Consider the following 19,435-nt stretch of genomic DNA (forward strand, 5'->3'; position numbering starts at 1 on the left):
CAAGTCAACCTTCACCATATCCCAACAACTCTAAAAGAAATCTAAAGTGAACCCATCCGGCCTGGGGGCTTTCTCCCCATCTATGCAAAAACACTACCCTCTTTGCCGCCTCCTCAAAAGGCCTCTCCAACCAACCAATTTATCACCAGAAATGGGAGACCAATCCAACCACTCAGTTATAGGACAATAAACATTTCCCTCCTTCTAAACATTGGTTTATAAAATAAAATAAAAACTTCCAATCTCATGTACAAACATCTTCCTCTAGAATAACATACTGATTCCCAATGAAAACACCACCAGTAGATTTCAGCTCTTTAATTGCATTCCTCTTGCACCTATCATTGGCTTTTCTATGAAAAGATCTTGTATTACAATCCCCTTCTTTGGCCCATTTAAACCTAACCTAACCTTTTGTCTCAAACTCATTTCCTCCTTCAGCAGCAAAGCCCCCAAATCGTTCTTAAGAGCCACTCTCCTATAGAACACAACCTCAAAAACATTAACAAGCCCTTGAACCAGTACCCTCAATCTCCTTAAATATAATAGACTTCAAACTTTTTTCTGGATAAGAGAAGACATTTATTAGAACTCAAGAAACAGGGTACAAGTCTTGGAGGACAAGGAGTCGTTTTTAAAGATACAAAAAAAAGAAAAAAAAAAATATATATATATATATATATAGGTATTAAAATTACAAAAATGATAATGCACACAAAGGAAGCAAGGAAGATCACTGTCCTATCAAAACCATGCTGAAAAATTCTATCATTTCTCTCACAAGATCCAAAGAATGGCGAAAACTGTCGCACTCCAAAGAGCCCTATTTTTGCCAAAGCCCCTATACTTAAACAACAAAAGCATTCCCAATGCCACCCACTCTTCCCTGCATAAGAAAAGAGCGTGTTTCAAAGGAATGTTGCCACCCTGCAATACACAAAGAGATGAACATTTGTTTCACTGCATTTGCGGCACATGATACACGCATCAGGACTGAGAGTCTTGCAAGGCCTTCTTCTGCAAAGCAGATCATGAGTGTTAATCTTTTCCAAGATTGCAGTCCAAACGAAGTCATACCTTCTAAGGAACCTAAGTTCTCCAAAGGATGTCCACCAAGTGAAGAGGTTATGGGACAAAAGTTTCCAGAACATGCGAGAAAAAAATTTTAAACTGAACATACTTGAAGAATCACCCACCCAAATTCTCTCATCCTCCCTACTAGAAGGATATAATGGTCCAACAAGGACCATTAGAGCTTCAAACTTCCCAATCCGGACATCACCAAAAACCTCCTTATCACAAATTTCCAAGGCAACCTTTAGAGCTTTCAGCCTCTTCATAAATCCAAAGCATTCCATCTTTCACACAAGCAATTACTCTTAACATTTCTCAAGAAAAGACAAAAAAGAATTATGCTAAAGTCAAATATTTTCAAAATGAAACAGAATGGATTCCCACATTACACTAGAGGAATTGAAACTAAAAAAGGAAAATGATATGGGACCGACCTAACAAAAACCTCTTACAAAAGTTGGAGTTGCAATAGATTGAACACAAAAAAGTACGAGCAAATAATGTTGCCAAAACTAACTAAAAAGGCAAAGAAAATATTTCTTGCATGAGTTGTACAATAGTACCTTCAATATTACCAGCTTGGCATTACTATCTTTCTCACAGTGGAGGAAAATCTCCAACAGCCAAGCAACCTGGAGAGAGAGAGAGAGAGATCAAGTTCCTTTTTCATTGAATCATGTATTGGCAAAGTAGTTGCTCTCAGTAAAGTGCATTCTACTCAAACATAAATAAATAAATAATTAGTCATAATCAGAAAAGCACTATCTCACTAATACAAATTTAAAATATACATATATAGTTTTCTACTTACCAAAAAAAGAGCACATTACCCACAAAGAAGCATAATAAAACAAGAACTTTGAAAGAATTAAAAGGATAACAACTTGGTCGGATACAGTCAACTGTATTTGGCTTTAAAAAAAAAGCATAATAAAGCTTAGCTCATTTTAGAAGAAAGAAGCAGATCAATCTCCAAGAATAAATTTGAGACTTTTCACTACTAGGTTTCCAACCTATGGTTAATATTGTGACTATATAATGAATTCAGATTCCACTGTCCATGCCCTTCTCAGCCTCATATTCAGTGATCTTGGATTCCTCTGATTTCACTCTTTATTTTCATGGCTGTTTTCTTTGTAATCCATGCAAAACTGCAGTGGATAAAATTTTGTGAAATTACAGCAGCTATATTTTTTCCACATTATAAACCTTTGGGCAAAAAGAATGAATTTAAAGTTGAAACTGATGCATTTTTCTTACAATTAGAAGAAAACTTGAATACTTTTACAGTGGAGTGAGGCAACTATAATCTGCTAAAGCATGTTAGGGAAAACGCCTATGGAAGTGCTCTGACTTGATGAGAAAAATAAAAAACAATAATATTTGTGCAATTTTAATTTGGAAAACCATCTAGCTGAAGGAAAATCTATCATGGAAGAATCTTCCAAGGAATATATGCATTTTTTTTTTTCAAGGACAGGGGGAAGGGGTGGTTCAGTACCCTTTTCAAGTTTTCATTGAATTTTCTTTATTACGGTTTGAACAAGGAGTAGGATTTCTAGTCCTTAGACATAAATAACCTAGAACCTGGTTGCCAAACCTAAACTAGAGGTTGAGGGGTCGCTGAGGAAAAGGCAGGCACAGCACAAACCAAAATAACCAAGAGTCACTGAATAAGTCTGATGCATAACTAGGAATAAACTAGAAACAAAACATCCCAATATTAATTAAACAGCATTCAGAAATTATTCCTCATACCATCTGATAGGAAAGGGCATTCAACTGCCTAGGTCTGTTTAATGTATACGTTCTTGCAGACCTGTTTTCTTCAACCAGAACCTGCCAAGCAATTAAGACTAATAAGTATATGAACGTAATCAATGCTTAGCCAAATTATTCCCCGTAAATAGTAGAACAATAGGAATAAAACAAAGCATAAGAGGTTTACTCTATGTGCTCACATTAGATGAGAAAAAAAAATTGACAGCGTAGATGAGAAGAGAAAGAAATCCAATAAGATTAACACAAATTCAAGCCCTGATGGTCAGGCTCGGCCAAAATAATGGACTGGTTAATATTTCTCTACCGTGACAACCAAAACCGTTAAAAGCTATCTAACCTCCGAGAGAGAATAAAATGAGAACAGCCCTAGCATTAGACTCTAAAATTCTCACTCTCACGGAAGAAGGGAAAAAAAAACACTATCATGAACTAATGAATACCGATAGAGTCCTGAACCCTTTCATTCAATTCTAAAATTTGCAACAAACAAACCAAATTCTCAAAATTCATAAGCAACATATTCAAAAACTATCATGCTCTGCTGTCTGGACACAAAGAAAACTAAGAAAATAACTTCCTGAATTTTGCCCCCATACAACCAATGTAATCGGCTCAAGCAAGCTTCCCATTTCACAGAAAGCTAAATTTTGATTCTATCCTCTTATAATCAGTTTTCTAGGCAATCAAATAGAGCACGGAAGCGCAAATTTCTACCAAATTCCCAAACAGGCCATGCCCATGAAGTGCCTGTGGCTGTCTGTGGCTGTGATCATCGCCTTAGATAATAGGTAACTCTTGAAACAGTATTGAAGGTAGCGATTGGGTTCGGAGGAGAAGTACAGTACAGCACCTGATCAAAATCACCCTCGGAAAAACGAGGAGTTGCCATGGTCGTTTATTGAAGCTTTGTGTCTTTGGACTTCGCAATGAGTTCAGGCCTCTGTTTCGACCTTCCACTATCGTGTATTGAAGCTTTGTGTCCTTGGACTTCGCAGGCTGAGTATTAATTTATAATAATATATTAAATAATATCCTATTGAAAATAATTATTATTTCCAAAATGACACTCGCGTAATCTTGTTAATTAGTGTAACGAGTTTTCTACAAATCCTCAAATCTCACTACTTGATGTAGCGAGATTTGCACCTTCCCACTGGAAACATCTCTCTGGCTAGTTCAAAATGGATGGAGTTGCAGAACTGGGTTCCCTCCCTCCTCGTCTTCGCTGGCGACGAGGATGATGACCATGTTCGGGTCAAAGTTCATCTTGCTGGCCTCAGAATCATGCATCTTGTTCCCATTTTTTGGCACAGAAGCGAGATGCTCGCCGAGGAGGCTCCGCTAAAAACTCACCATTGCTGGCTTTTTTTGTTCAAACAACTAGTGAGTTTTCACCCAAAAAAGAGAAAAACAGAGTAGAGCACTCCGGAATATTCCCCCTACTTCCTTCATCTTTGGCAAATACAACGGCGCCTGAGGTGACAGAGACAAAGCAAACGATGTCGTTTCAGAGAATCGAAAGTTAAGGATTTGTTCTTCAAAAACAAAGTAATGTCGTTCAAATTAAATGCAAAGAGTTCGCGGAGGTTGATTGCAGCGGCTATGATGTAGCGATGTTGGCAACGGCTCCAAAGATCTAAGCCAACTGACTTCACTCCCGTCTAGTTTCTCAACAAACAAACAAAGTGTAATGACCCGAAGAATAATGATATTTAAATAATAAAGATTGACGGAAATGGAAATAGGAACAGAAGAAGGCAGCTGACTTTGTCGACGAGGGTACAAGAGGGCCTCGTCGACGAAGACAAGTTTCGTCGACAACAAGATACCGAGAGGCTGTTTTCTAAACTCTGAAATTTGTCGATGAGGAGATGGTGTTCATCGACGAACTTTCTTCATGACCTCGTCAACGAAGGTCAGTGTATAAATTGTTTTAAACTCAGATTTTAAGCAGAATTTTCAGCAAAAACTTTACTTTCTCTCTCCTATTCGGTTTCTCTCCCTTCTCTCTTCGATTCTAGCCCCGTTAGTCGCTGGATCAACGATCTAAGGCCACCACGACACTCCTGGGCAAATTCTCTTCAAGTCTGCCAGAGTGGATCGTAGGTGGGACGAAGTTGGATTTCATCCCACATTCAGGGTAAGGTCTTTTAAGAAAAATTTGGCTTTCCATCAGTTGAAGGAAATGTTGTAGACGTAGAAATAGTAATATTTTGTTCTGGAATATATGGTTTTTAGGGTGTTGAGTGGAGAATCTTGCGGATGTAGGACTCATCATAGTAGGGGATTTTTAGCATGAATCGGGTAAGGGAAATATGCTATGCTATACAGTTCTAAAATGATTTTCATTAAAAAATGTATATTTTTATCAAGTTATTATTCACAGCAGAACTTTATACAGTTTATCAATTATAAATAATATGTTTAAAATTACTGTGTGGCTTGAAAATATAGATATAGTACAAAAACATACTTTACAGTATTTTTCAGAGTTATGTTTTACAGAATATACAGACAGTGGATATATATTATAGAAATTACAAAATATCATAATTATACAGTTTTACAGTACCATAACATACAGATTTACAGTTAATCTTAGAAATACAGTTGATATAAATACAGTTTACTACAACGTCATGGTTAATACAGTTATTACAAAATCATGGTAAAACAAATAGTTCTATATAGAGATGTATTATACAGTATCAAACCTTGATGGACCATTATAGATATAGTTTACAGAGCACGGTACTGTAGCTATATACAGTATACAGGGCAACCACCTATTCAGATAATACGTGGTAGGTAGGTCGATCGAATGCCCACGAGTGGACAGACTCCCCATCAAATATGGGTTGAGGAGGGCTGATCTGACTAATGGAGTATAATGGTTTATCCTGGTCGGCCAGCCAAGATAGATCCCGCCTACGGGCCGCACAACCCTGTCATGAGGGGTTAAATCATGACATACAGTTATCCATCTAGGAAAGTTTTCAGTTATTATTATGTATGTATAGTTTCACAGAAACACGGAATATACGTATATACATTAAAAGTATTATGTATAGAAATCTAAAATACAGATATGTTAAGCAACATAGGAAGGGTGGTGGTTTATATTATTTGTACTATATTTACAGATTCAGGTATACATGATTATATAGAAACAGATCTTCATAGTAATGTAACTCATTTGCCACACACTAGCAATAACATATTTCGTTTCACTGAGCGTCGTCTCATCCCATTAAATTAATTATTTTCAAGTGATCCAGTTAGGCGAGCAGATCAGGCTCGCAGATAGAGGAGGTTACAGTTCAGGCCTGTCAATAGAGTGAGTATTTTAGGAAGGTTACTAAGTTGAGGGTATTTTGGGAAACAATCGTATATGTATATTTTGGGAACATTTTAGCACTCTAATATTGTATATTTTATTGATTGTGTTTATATGAGTTCCGCTTCTCGCTGCTTAGGTTGATGATTTGGTTTAATCTAGTAGGTACCAAAGCATTATAAATTTCATAGTATAAAAATAATAATAAAATAAAACTGAACTGGAAAATAAATAGCAAGTCGTTACACGGAGACTATACCAAGTTTAGTTCAAGCTGTGTACTGCTGCACTGCTTGCATGTGGTCCATCCTCAGAGACTAAACCAAGTTGACTTCCTAGTGTAAGTAATGACTAATGAATGCATGCGTTTCCCCATACCTCGGTATGCTGTTGCATACAAAGCATTATTATACACAAATCCATTAGAGTTTAGTTGTTATGGTGTAACGCCCCAAACCCTTAAACCCGGGTCCAGTGCGTTATACCTGATAAGATCCTTGATAATCCATAAACTAATATATACGCATCGGAAAACATAAACATAATCTCCATATAACATAACACCAGAGTTTACTAATTCTAACTATAATCTATAATAAATCATCCATCACCTACATTTCCATAAATCTACATAACTCCCGAAACAATTCAGTATTTTCACAATCATTCCTTACTCAATAGTCTTAAAACATAAAGACATAAAATAAATATTTACATTCCCCAAAATTAACATAGAAATATACCCTCTTCTTTTTCTATTTCCCAATAATGCTATAAAAATCTCGAGCTATTTAAGCTCGATCTCGAGGAAATCCTGAAAAAGATAAATTCATATTCGGGTGAGACACATCTCAGTAAGGGAAGAAACAATGTATTAAACTCAGCGTGTGGAAATCATGAGATTATACATATCATTTTATAATATTTGCAAATCATTAACATGATACTGAAAGTCATTTTCTGAACCTAACAATCACATGCAAAGGTTTTCCATCGAGATTACCCAAGGATAGGAGTGATTACCCGCCCATACAAGTAACACCTCTCTACTCTGATACTTAGGTAACCCGAAGGTCACTACTGAAGCATGCCAGAGCACTCACCTTACTTAGTAAGCCCTTAAGTGTTAACTTGATCTCGTACTCACGTATTCAACAACAGTTTACCGGCAAAGGCCCTAAGGATAGGGAAATCTACCCACCCATACAAGTAGGTTCCCTCTGCCCTAGTGCGTTGTGCAGCTACTGCCACATTTGAAACTACTAGTACTGTAATAACCCGAAAAAAATTAATTAATTAATTAATTAAAATTATTAATCAACTAATTAGTTAAGCATTATTAAATTAATGTACTAAATAAAAAAATAAAAATAAATAGTATAAAAAAATAATTAAAAGTAATTATTAATTAGTTAATTAATTAATTAAAATATTATTAAATTAATAAGTAAAATAAATAGTATGATAAGAAAAACAAAAAAAAAATATTAAAATAAGAAATATATATATATATATATATATTGGTTAAGTTAAAAGTAAGTTTAAAAAAAAAAAAAAAAACAAAACAAAACAAAAAAAGGAAGCCAGAGGCTTCCTGCGAATGCAGAAGCTTTCTGTTTCTTCTTCTCTCAGCTTCTCTCAGTGTCTCCCTTTCACTCCTCCGTCCTCCCCCTCTCTCTCCTCAATTTTGTCAGCTTAACGAGCGCCGATCAGAAAACGAAAAATGTCGTTGGGTTCCTAACTCCGCCACTGACATTTCTATTGGAGCAGATTTTTCATAGGAACGATTTAGGCACTACTTATAAGGAAAGATAATTTTTTCCCAATTTCTCAATTTCTGGTTAAATCTGCTGTTGAATCGACAATCAGACACCACCACGGGGTCCTAATCGTCGTTGTCGTCATTTTGACGTAAGCAAATTTTCAATTGGGGTTTTCTAGGCCCTACTCCGAAGCGAGAGTTGGATTTAAGAATTTGGCAATTTGGCTAAATTTAAGGATATTATTATTTATTTAGGAATTATGGCCCTGGGAAATATTTAAATAATATTTTATTCAAGAATAATTTATTGAAACTAGAAATTTAATTTCAAGGTCCGGGTGAGTGCCGCAGGTATTTTTCGGAGTCCCTGTTGGCGTAGTTCAAGAAACCAAGTAAGGGAGAAATTTATATATTAAATCAGGTTTTTCATGAATTAAAAATGAACATGTGTTATTTATGTATATATGTTTTTTTATGTGGGTTTAAAATGCCAGCCATGAAATTCATGTTTTCTGAGCCTAGGATTGTCGATATAGTTATATATGTGTGAAAGTAAACAAACGAAAGTGAAAGGAATTTTCTAAGGAATTATGTAAGAAATGAAGTGTATTTGAGCATGTAAATATTAAATGTGGGTTGACTTATTTTATGAGAAATATGTATGAATTTTACTGCTAAATTGTGTGGCATGAGAATCTGTGCAAATTATATGTTAAATGTATGAGATGCAGGCTAAATAAGTAAAACAATGAGAATAAAATATGATATGAACAATATTGCCTGTGTATGTTAAATGCAACTATGTAAATGTAAGACAACTGGAAGACAGTCATGTTAGCAGATCTAGCACACTTCTGTGTAGACTAACTAATGATAGCTAAAAGGAGTTGTGTTAGCAGATCTAGCACGTTTCTACGTAGACTAACTGACGATGGCTAAAGACCAGTTGTAGTACGAAGTAATGAAATGAAATGTTATGCAATGAAATGACGATGAAATGACAATAAAATGAAATAACAAAGGTAAATGATGTAAATGGGAAAGAATCACTTAAAGTGAAACGAAATGCAGCGTTAAGTTATGAATAGGAATGAATGTGCATGAATGTATAATGACAGAAAAGAATGATGTATTATGATATTAGAAGTATTTATGTACGTAGAACATGTTATGAATGGGCAAGGCGTACCTTTCGCCTGAGGGCTTGCTGAGTAAGGCGAGTGCACTAGTAGCTTCAGATGTGATAGTAGCTGCATAACGCGCTAGGGCAGAGGGAACCTACTTGTATGGGCGGGTAGAATTCCCTATCCTTAGGGCCTTTGCCGGTAAACTATTGTTGAATGCATGAGTACGAGATCAATTTAACACTTGAGGGCTTACTGAGTAAGGTGAGTGCTTTGGTATGTTTTAATTGTGACCTTAGGGTTACCTAAGTATCAGAGCAGATAGGTGCTACTTGTGTGGGTGGGTAATCACCTCTATCCTTGGGTAATCTCGTGGGTTAAACATTTGTAAGTTTTCTATTAGGATCAGAAAATGGTTTCAGAAAATTATGTTAATGATTTACAAATATTATAAAATGATATGTATAATCTCATGATGGTCACACGCTAAGTTTAATATATTATTTCTTCCCTTACTGAGATGTGTCTCACCCAAATATGAATTCATTTTTTTTCAGGATTTCTCAGGATCGAGCTTTGAGAGCTCGAGATTTTATAACATTTTTGGAAGATATAAGAAAAAGGGTATATTTTTATGTTAATTTTGACATGTATATTTTATGTTTTATGTCTTTATGTTTTAAGTCGGTTATGAAATGATAGTTGTGAAACATACTGGTATTAGTGGATAATGTTTTGGAGACATGTATATATTTGAATACTGGTGGATGATTAATTTATTATGGTTAGTAGTTAAAATTAGTAAACTCTGGTATTATGTTATACGGAGATTATGATTATATTTTCTGCTGCGTATGTTATGAATTATGGATTATCAGGGATTTTATCAGGTACAACGCGCCACACCCGGGTTTAAGGATTTGGGGCGTTACAAGTGCACTCGCCTTACTTAGCAAGCCCTCACGCGAAGAGTACGCCTCGCCCAATCATAACATGTTTTACGTACATACATACTTCTAATATCATAATACATCATTCTTTCCATCGTTATTCAATCATTCACATTCTTTCATATTCATAACTGAACATTTCCTTGTGTTTCACTTTAAGTGACTCTTTCCTATTTGTATCATTCACATTTCACATTCCATTTCATTGCATTGTCATTCCTTGTCATTTCATTTCTTTGTACTACAGCCGCTCTTTAACCGTCATCAGTTAGTCCACTTAGAAATGCGCTAGAATTTGCAACAGTTAGTCCACATAGAAATGCGTTAGAATCTGCTACAGTTAGTCCACATAGAAATGCGCTAGAATCTGCTAACTTGGCTTTCAGCTGTCGTACCTTTACATGGTTGCATTTAACATATACAGACAACATTGTCCATATCACATTTTATTCATAATGTCTCACTTACTTAGCCTGCATCTCATACATTTAACATATATTTGCATAGAATCTCATGTCACACAATTTAACAATAAAATTCATACATTGCCTGTATAATAAACCAACCAACATTTAACATTTATATACTAAAAATACCTTTCATTTCTTACATAATTATCCTGAAAATATTTTTCCACTTTCATCCGTTCATTTTCGCATATACATATCTAATAAACAATCCTAAACTCGAAAAAATATAATTTAAACAGTTGGCATTTTACCCATACCGAAACATATACACGTACATATAACACAATTTATTTTTCATTAAATTCATAAAAATTCTGATTTTAATATATATTTTTCCCCTTACCTAGTTTCTTGCACTACGCCAACAGAGACCCCGAAAAGATGCCTGCGGCGCTCACCCGGACCCTGAAATTAAATTCTTAGTTCTAATAAATTATTCTTGAATAAAATATTATTTAAATATTTCCCTAGGGCCATAATTCCTAAATAAATAGTAATACCCGCAAATATACCCAAATTGCCAAATTTCCCAAATCTCACTCTCGCTTCGGAGTAGGGCCTAGAAAACCCCAATTGGAAGTTCACCTACACCAAAATGACGACAACCATGATTAGGACCACGTGGGGGTACCCGATCGTCGATTTAACCACATATTAACAGTGAAATTGGGAAAATACAAAAAAATTACCTTTCCCCAAGAGCAGTGTCTAAGTCGTTCCCATAAAAAATCTATTACAGTAGAAATGTTGGCAGTGGAACTAGGAATCCAACGACACCTTCCGTTTCCCGATCCGCCACAAACTCATCGAGAAATTGAGAGAAGGAGAGAGATGGAGACGGAGGTGGCTGCGGCACAAGAAAAACACAGGGGGGGGGTTGGCCGCCTCTGTACTTCTTCTTCTTCTTCTTCTTCTTCTTTCTTCTTTTACTTTATATATATATATATATATACACACATATATATATATATATTACTTTAACTTATACTTATTATATATATATATATTTTTTTTTTTCTCTTATTTCAATTAGTTTTTTTTTTTAAATCCAATGTAAAAATGTTTAATTTAATAACTAATTATTTAATTATTTAATTTATCTTAATTTAATTTTAATTTTTTTTAAATTTTTTTTCCTTTTTCCCACACCATTTCTTTTATTTATTTATTTGTTATTTTATCTATTTTTTTATTATTTCGATCATTTTAATTTTTCTGGTCTTTACATATGGAGTTAATAATATTGCTTATTAAGATTTTTAAATAATTTTATGACAAAGCATAAATATAATTATATTTGAAGTGTCTTTTGAACTAAAATAGTATTTTTTTTTTAAAGCAAAAATTATTTATAAATCAATTGAATCTTTCTTTATAAATACACATATACATGCAGAGAGGAGGGATAAATTAATGGTGTGTAGAAAAAAAAAAGGAAAGGGGGAGTCAATTATAGGAAGAGCAGGAGCAGAGAAAGTGAGACATGTGATGGTAGGAGATGTGAAAGTGAGAGATATGTTTTTATAGGGTGGGGTGGGGCCTGGAGTTAAAGTACATTGAATGCATATATATATATATATATATATAGAGAGAGAGAGAGAGAGAGAGAGAGAGAGAGAGAGAGAGAGAGAGAATTAAAGTGTGGCACAGCTGGAGTTGGAGAACCAACTAGCCACCCATAGCTAGAAATAGCCGCATGCATACATACATGGAATAATATGCCATTTAAGTCGAAGGGGGTAAGAAAGGATCGGAGATGGGATTGAAGGAGATGTTCTACATGACGACGACTCCGGCAACCCGATTGTGGTGATTTCCGATCACTGGGAGACCTTCGTTTACACTGTTCTTCGCAACGACACCATCCATGATTTCTATAGTTTCCCCCAATCTCTATGACGACGACTCAGGCAACCCTGCCGGTGCGAGAAAGATCGACTCCGGCAGTGCTCTACAACTCTTTCTCAACCACATTCCCATCAGTTCAATCCCCGGCATCCGACACCCATCTGGTATCCTCCTCTTCAACCCACAGCGGTGACGACGATGGCATGCCTGTCAGCTAGTCCAAAGAGAGATTGGTGGCCCTTGATCCCATGGAACGTAGCTTGACGTATAAGATTGTGGATAGCAGCATTGGGTTCTAGTTGTGGCTAGGGATCACTAAATAAGGCGTCAGGCACATCCATGCAAATCTCGCTACACCATCCAGCGAGATTTGGATGCCACGTGTCAGTCAGGGAACGCCTCTCGTCGTTCAAATCTCATTGCTTGGTCTAGCGAGATTTAAGCAGTGAGATTACGTGAGTGTCATTCTGGGAATAATTTTCCCAAATAGGGTATTATTTAATATATTATTATAAAATAATAATAAAGTGGGGAAAAACTCATCTCTTTCGACCTTTGACTATTGTGTCCATCTCTAAACTCCAGGCAGCACAAAAGTATACTAAGCTTGGAAACACCATAACAACTGGTTACGAAAATATGACATCTGTGAGGGAGCGCTCTTTGATCAATAAAAATATATTTCAATTAATGAAAAATATGTATGTCACCCAATATTTCATCATTTTAATTTTTTTACTTCAATAAATATCTTATTATCCATATTATCTTATAAAAGGGTACTTTATCCCTTGTATTTGAAATACACATTACATGCTGGAAGTAAGTAGGGTATATAAAAAAAAAAATATATAAGAGATAAAGAGAAAAAAGATATCTTGTACAAGACCAGAGTTATTTTATATAAGGACCAGTTTCAAATCATCTTATAATTCCTCCTAAAATAGTGAAATTTTTTATCTCATCCTCCCGTAAAGTAGGCATAATCGAACCACATAAATTTATGTCTCATTTTTATTTATTTTTCTGCATCTTTTATAATATGTTATCAGTACGAGACTCTAACCAATTGAGATATTTTTTTAATCATATTTAATTTATTTTTTTCTTATAACTTTACACCACAATAATATAATATTCTTCATAAGAGAATATGTCTTTCAAAGTTTAAAGAGTAACAATCTCCATAAGAGATGCTAAGATAGTCCTTTTGAAGAGACTATATATTTAAATATCCCGAAAAAATAATCCTCATGAAGAGACAATATATTTAAATATCTTTTCTACATATTTAATCTCCCGAAGAGATAGACCTCCTGAAGAAGTTACATATCTAATCTCCATAAAAGATGGTAAATATTTACCTCCCGAAGAGAGTATATTTTTAACATCCCTAAGAGATGTTCAAATCGACCTTCTGAATAGGTGAAATGCTTATCCTTCAGACGAGGTAATATATTTAACCTCCGAAATAGGTGATAAATTATTACTCAATTTAATATTATAAATTAGAATCATACTCCTGAAGAGTACAAATTAAGAAAAATAAAATAATGTTCCTAAATAAACATATTTAATTACCCTAGAATGGTGGAAATAATATTATATTATTATCTTAATTTTATTTCAGTTTTTACATTTTGTTTTCTAAATTGTCTTATTATTGTTAATCTGTTCAAATTTCGAACCTAAGTAAAGTTGAATTCGTTTCTCTTGATATCAAATGCAACAATTCTATCATTGATTATTGATGTTGATATCCATCTAAATGCAATGAACTTGGGGAACACTATTTTAGATTGAAATACTCCATCCTTGCAGGATCGCGCAAAAGTTATGATCTTCCTCCGTCGTCATCATTTAGATGAAGAATTAAAGATTAAATAACTAACTGTTAAAGACTCACTTATCATATGGAAAAATTTAAATGATAGATTTGACTATCAAAAAATTGTGATTTTACCAAAAACTCAATTTGAGTGGTTGCATATGAGGTTACAAGACTTTAAAATAGTAAGCGAATATAACTCAACTCTACATAAGATTAGCTCGAAACTAAAATTATGTGGTAAAAATATTACTGATGAATACATGTTAGAAAAAAACATTTATTACTTTTCATCCCACTAATGTGTTTCTGTAACAGTAATATAGGGAGAAAAAATTTACTAAATTTTCTGAACTTATATCATCTCTTATTGTTGCTAAGCAAAATAACGAGCTTTTGATGAAAAATCACCAAACTCGTCCAACTGGTACGACCCCATTCCCTGAAGTGAATATGAATACATCTTGTGGTCGAGGACGAGGCCGCAAGCAGGGTTGTGAGCATGGTTGTGGTTGTGGTCGAAATAATCATTGGCATCAACGTGAGGCTGCAATCACTCAGAAGAGGGATAACCCCTAGAAAAGGGATGACCCTCATAAGCGGGTTAATGATCAAAATCACTGACCCAGACAACGTGAAACTGAATGTTACAGATGCGGAGAAAAATGTCATTGGTCGTGTACCTATCGTATGCCCAGAAACTTGATAGATTTATACCAAGTCTCTATAAAAGAAAATGAAAATAGTAAAGAAGTTGAAACAAATTTTGCTAATAATATTGTTCCAATAAATCTCAATGTTGGACCATCAAACTCTGTTTATTTTTATGCTGTTGATTTCATTGTAAATCAAGATGAAAATAACAATGTAATATTTTAAGATATATATAGTAAGCAATATTGTATTTTAATTTTAATAAATAAATTAACGTATTTATTGTTGCTATGATCAATTATTATAATGGGTTTTTAAAATATGTGTTGTAGTATGAATTGTTTTAAAACTTTGATCGATTCTGAAATGTCTTTGGAAGAAGTTTGTTTAACTAGTAGTGCTACAACACACACAATTATTTGAGATAGGAAATATTTTCATTATTTGAATATATCTTCAAAAAATGTTAATACAATATCTGAACTACAAATTTGATTGAAGGTTCCGGAATAACTAATATAAAGTTACCCAATGGTACTTTTTTACAAATTGATGAAACTTTATATTCTAGTAGATCTTGAATAAATTTGTTAAGCTTTAAAGATTCAAAACTCAACGAATATCACATTGAAACTACAAATAAAGGTAGCAAAGAATTGCTTTATATTACCTCTATTGTTTATGGGAAGAAACAAATTTTAGAAAAACTATCAACTTTATCTTTTAGATTATATTATACAAATATTATAACAGTTGAATCATATAATGTCTTGCACTAGAAGTGCAATGACCCAAAGTTATTTAGACTTTGGCATAATCGTCTTGGATACCCCGGAGATGTAATGATGCATAGAATCATTGAGAATTCACATGATCGTCCACTAAAAAACCAAGAGATTCTTTTATCAAATGATTTCATGTGTAGTGCTTGCTCTCAAGGGAAATTAATTGTCAAACCATCAGTTTCAAAAGTAAGTCTTGAATCTCCTAATTTCTTATAGAGAATTCATAGTGATTGTGGACACCCTAATTTTTACCAGGCATTTCTGAAAAGACTCGACATAATAAAGCTAACTTTAAGTCTGATCAAGCACTGGTTGTTCTTTTTTCAAATTAGAGTCTCGTTTATTTTTCAATGAGTCTTTTTCGAATTTGAGTCCAAGTATTCCAGGAGAAACGTAGAATCTTTTTAATTTTTATTTTGAGCATAGTTTTGCTAATCTTAATTGATGCCTCGTAATTGAAAAAATTAAATTTTTTTAGGCTAGGTTTTTGTGGGTTTTTTTAGTCCGATCTCTGTTTTGATGTTGACAAACACAAGTGTCTCATGTGTGTGTCTAGTATTTTGAATAGGTTCACTATTTGGAAGGCACACACAAAAGAGGAAGATGAAAGTCATATAGGACTTAAAGCTCACATCTTCCTGGTTGTTCCATGCAAACCTGAAGAGCATAAAAAGAAGACATAATAGTTCTATTTGTATTGCGTTAAATTTTTATCTTTGGTCTGTAATAATGCCTGCATCTGTATGATATGGATTGATTGCTCAGACGACCTTAGATTAACCCTAGGGACCAACACTTTTCATAGAATAACTTTTTTCTTTAATAACTAATTGGTTAGGGTCAAAGATTAGAGCAAAAATGAAGTTTGCAAAAACTTCGATCGACCGACACTGGATTTTTGGGTTTAATTAAAAAGCCTAGGCCATAGTTTGACCTTAGGTTCTCAAACATTTCAGGACAAATCCCTTGAACTAAAATTTCATACCTATATGAGCAATAGAAACTTTTAATCAAAATCTGGACCTAAATTTACTTTGAAAGAGTTTCAGGCGACTGAACCTAGGAGGTTATAAATGCCTCGGTCGACCGAACTAGTAAGAAGTCAACAAGTTGACTAAGGCTCGGGCGACCGAACCATATTTGAACTAACCGTCCATGGTCGACCGAACCTTAAAGTTAACTTTTCCCACTATCCTTGGGCGACAGAACTTGTAGTTCAAATTAGGCCCGAGCGACCGAATAGTGAAGTTCAGCAACCCGAAGCATGGATCAAACGCCCGAAGTCACGAACGAATGTAAAATTGCCCTAGGTTCAGCCACCCAAACTTGCATTTAGTCACTCGAACCCAAGAATAGATTTGTGTTTGTTCGACCGACCGGCCCTAAGGACCGGGTGACCGAACCTCTCGGGTTAAATTGTTTTAACCACGATAATTAGGATAAAAACTTAATTAAACAATTTCAAAAATCCCTAATATGTCCCTAACGGTCATAATTCTCAAAAAATCTATAAATACCCCCTCATAACCTCAAATTAGCAACTTTGATTAACTCCCAAATCCTCTCAAATTATTTTGTTAATCAAAGTTCCCTAAACAATTTTGAATGCAAAATCTTTTTCTTTGGGGCAAAATGTTTTAATCTCTCCTACTCTCTTTCACTCTTTATTTTTGAAAAACAATTTTTGAAATAGAGCACTTATCTTTTTTGAGCATTCATATTGTTAATCCATCGCTTTTACTCTCACTTAGGTTTTATCTTGAAAATCATTTTTGAGAGTAGCCATAAGATTTCTTGCAGTTATTTTTTCTTGATAAACATTTTTGGAAGATCCTTTATTGCACAAATATTTTCTTTGAGCCTAAACTCCAAATTCTCTAAATATTTTTATTAGAAAAAATATTTGTTGGAGAACATAATAATCATTTTGATATTTTCATATGTTTATGTGTGCAATAATTATTGAGATTAACACCCTTCCTCTATTGAGCATAATGCATATCATTAGAGAGTGCATGTATTTGAGCTTTTAATATGTACATTAATGCTTGTATTTAGAAGCATTTTAATATGTAAAAAAATAATTTTTATTGTACCAGTTGGGTTCATCCCATTAATTGAACTAGGGAGTTTCAGCCTCGTAAGTAAGACCGATTGGGTTCAGCCCAGAAATTGAACTGGGGAGTCTTAGTCCCGTAAGTGAGACAAGTTGGGCTCAGCCTTGTAATTGAATTAGGGTTTACCTTGCCCCCTAAGGAAAGGTTGTAACGGCTTCTGTTCCGCCTATTTAAGTGAGTAAGGGTAGTGTAATCCTTTGAGGGTATACCCAAGGCGGGGACGTAGACTGGTTTGACTCAACTTCGATAACAAATATTATGTCGCTCTCTCTCTGTCTCATTTAATTACTGTACTTTAATTTCCGCACGTGTATGCTTGTTTATTCATAGTTCTAATTATTTGCATGCACACCTTTATTTAAATGAGATATGCTGCACGTATATGTTCACACTTATAGTTTAATCATTTTACATACACGACCATAATTAAAATGAGATATGATATGTGGTGAATAGACGAAACGTTTAAATTAGTCGAAAATTTTTAAAACCCAATTCACCCCCTATTGGGATCACACCAATTCCAACAGTTTTGAAAATACTTTGCTTTCAAAATTGAGTTCTTTAACTTTTAATTAAGTTCATTTGATTTGAGTCCTTTATTTATTTTCATTTTTGAAAATTTGGTTCATTAATTTCTAATGTGAGTCCTAGATCTTAATTTGAGTTCTTCTAAAATTTTGAATCAAGCTTTTAAATCTGAAATTAGGTCCTTCATATTTAGGAAATTGAGTCTTTTTCAAACCAGGTGTTGTGGTTAAGTCTTAAAGGTCGTTTTATTATCAGATGACTTATTGGGAAAGTTTGGTCAACAAATTTTGGGGCAAAATTAAAAAACATAAAGTGAGGTCACATTTTATTACAGGGAAAGGCCACGTGCCCAAATAGACAGATACAACTGAAAGTTGTACAAAATTACAACTGAGCAAATGCAGGAAAGAAATAAGGCAGTACAAATATATGTTTCAAGAAAAAGGCGCGAGGTTACATCCTTTACACATAAAAATTACAAAAAAAATTAAAAATACAGTGAAAATAAAAAACCTTCGAGTCCTTGTTTGCCCGATGGAAGCATCTTCCATTTCACCTGTGTACAAAGAGAAATTGCACATCAAATTAGCAAATGAAATGCATAATAAACAGAAATCACATGTAGGAGATTGAAGGCAGTTAAAAAGTAACATTCCCTGCCAGCGCATGGGAATTCTGTTGAAAGAGGCAAATTGGCGCCAAAATCACCCCCAAGCCTCCCTATAAAAAGGGAGGCTCGCACCGTAGCTACGGGGGACACACATTGAGAGCACAAAAAGCCCTGCCGAAATAAAGAGTGGGAGAGAACATTGTAGAAGCACTCTACAAAAATTGGGAGAGGGGAAAGAGAATCAGAGCATCAGGAACATTGTAGTGACCCAAAGAATTATGATATTTAAATAATAAAAGAGGGAGGAAAGGAAATTATAAAGGGGGTCACAGCAGGTCCTCGTTGATGAACGCAAAGAGTTCGTCGATGAAATGGCTTATTGGGATTGTCGACGGGGACACGTGTCTTATTGACGATAAGATACCGAGAGGCTATATTTAGATCTAAATTTTGTCGACGAGGAATAGTATTCATCGATGAACTTCCTTCATGGCCTTGTCGACGAAGTGACGTGTTTCGTCGACGAAGACCAGTGTATATATAGCCCTAAATCCGGATTTCAG

The 19,435-nt window shown here is 34.5% G+C and overlaps 1 protein-coding gene across 1 annotated transcript in view; it reads right to left on the bottom strand.

Moving 5' to 3' along the window:
- LOC131166146 (3-hydroxyisobutyryl-CoA hydrolase 1-like) overlaps window positions 1-4,194 on the bottom strand; it is a 68,119-nt gene extending 63,925 nt beyond the window's left edge. Inside the window, exons 1-4 of the mRNA XM_058124457.1 lie at window positions 4,003-4,194; window positions 3,707-3,852; window positions 2,833-2,913; window positions 1,638-1,706 (exon numbers count right to left, since the gene is read on the bottom strand). Coding sequence (XP_057980440.1) covers window positions 1,638-1,706; window positions 2,833-2,913; window positions 3,707-3,745 — 189 coding nt within the window. The 5' untranslated portion in view covers window positions 3,746-3,852; window positions 4,003-4,194. The remainder of the gene's footprint in view (window positions 1-1,637; window positions 1,707-2,832; window positions 2,914-3,706; window positions 3,853-4,002) is intronic.
- Window positions 4,195-19,435: the final 15,241 nt, after the last annotated feature.

Source organism: Malania oleifera, chromosome 10 (genome assembly GCF_029873635.1).
Source record: "Malania oleifera isolate guangnan ecotype guangnan chromosome 10, ASM2987363v1, whole genome shotgun sequence".
In the NCBI taxonomy this organism is placed as follows: Eukaryota; Viridiplantae; Streptophyta; class Magnoliopsida; order Santalales; family Ximeniaceae; genus Malania; species Malania oleifera.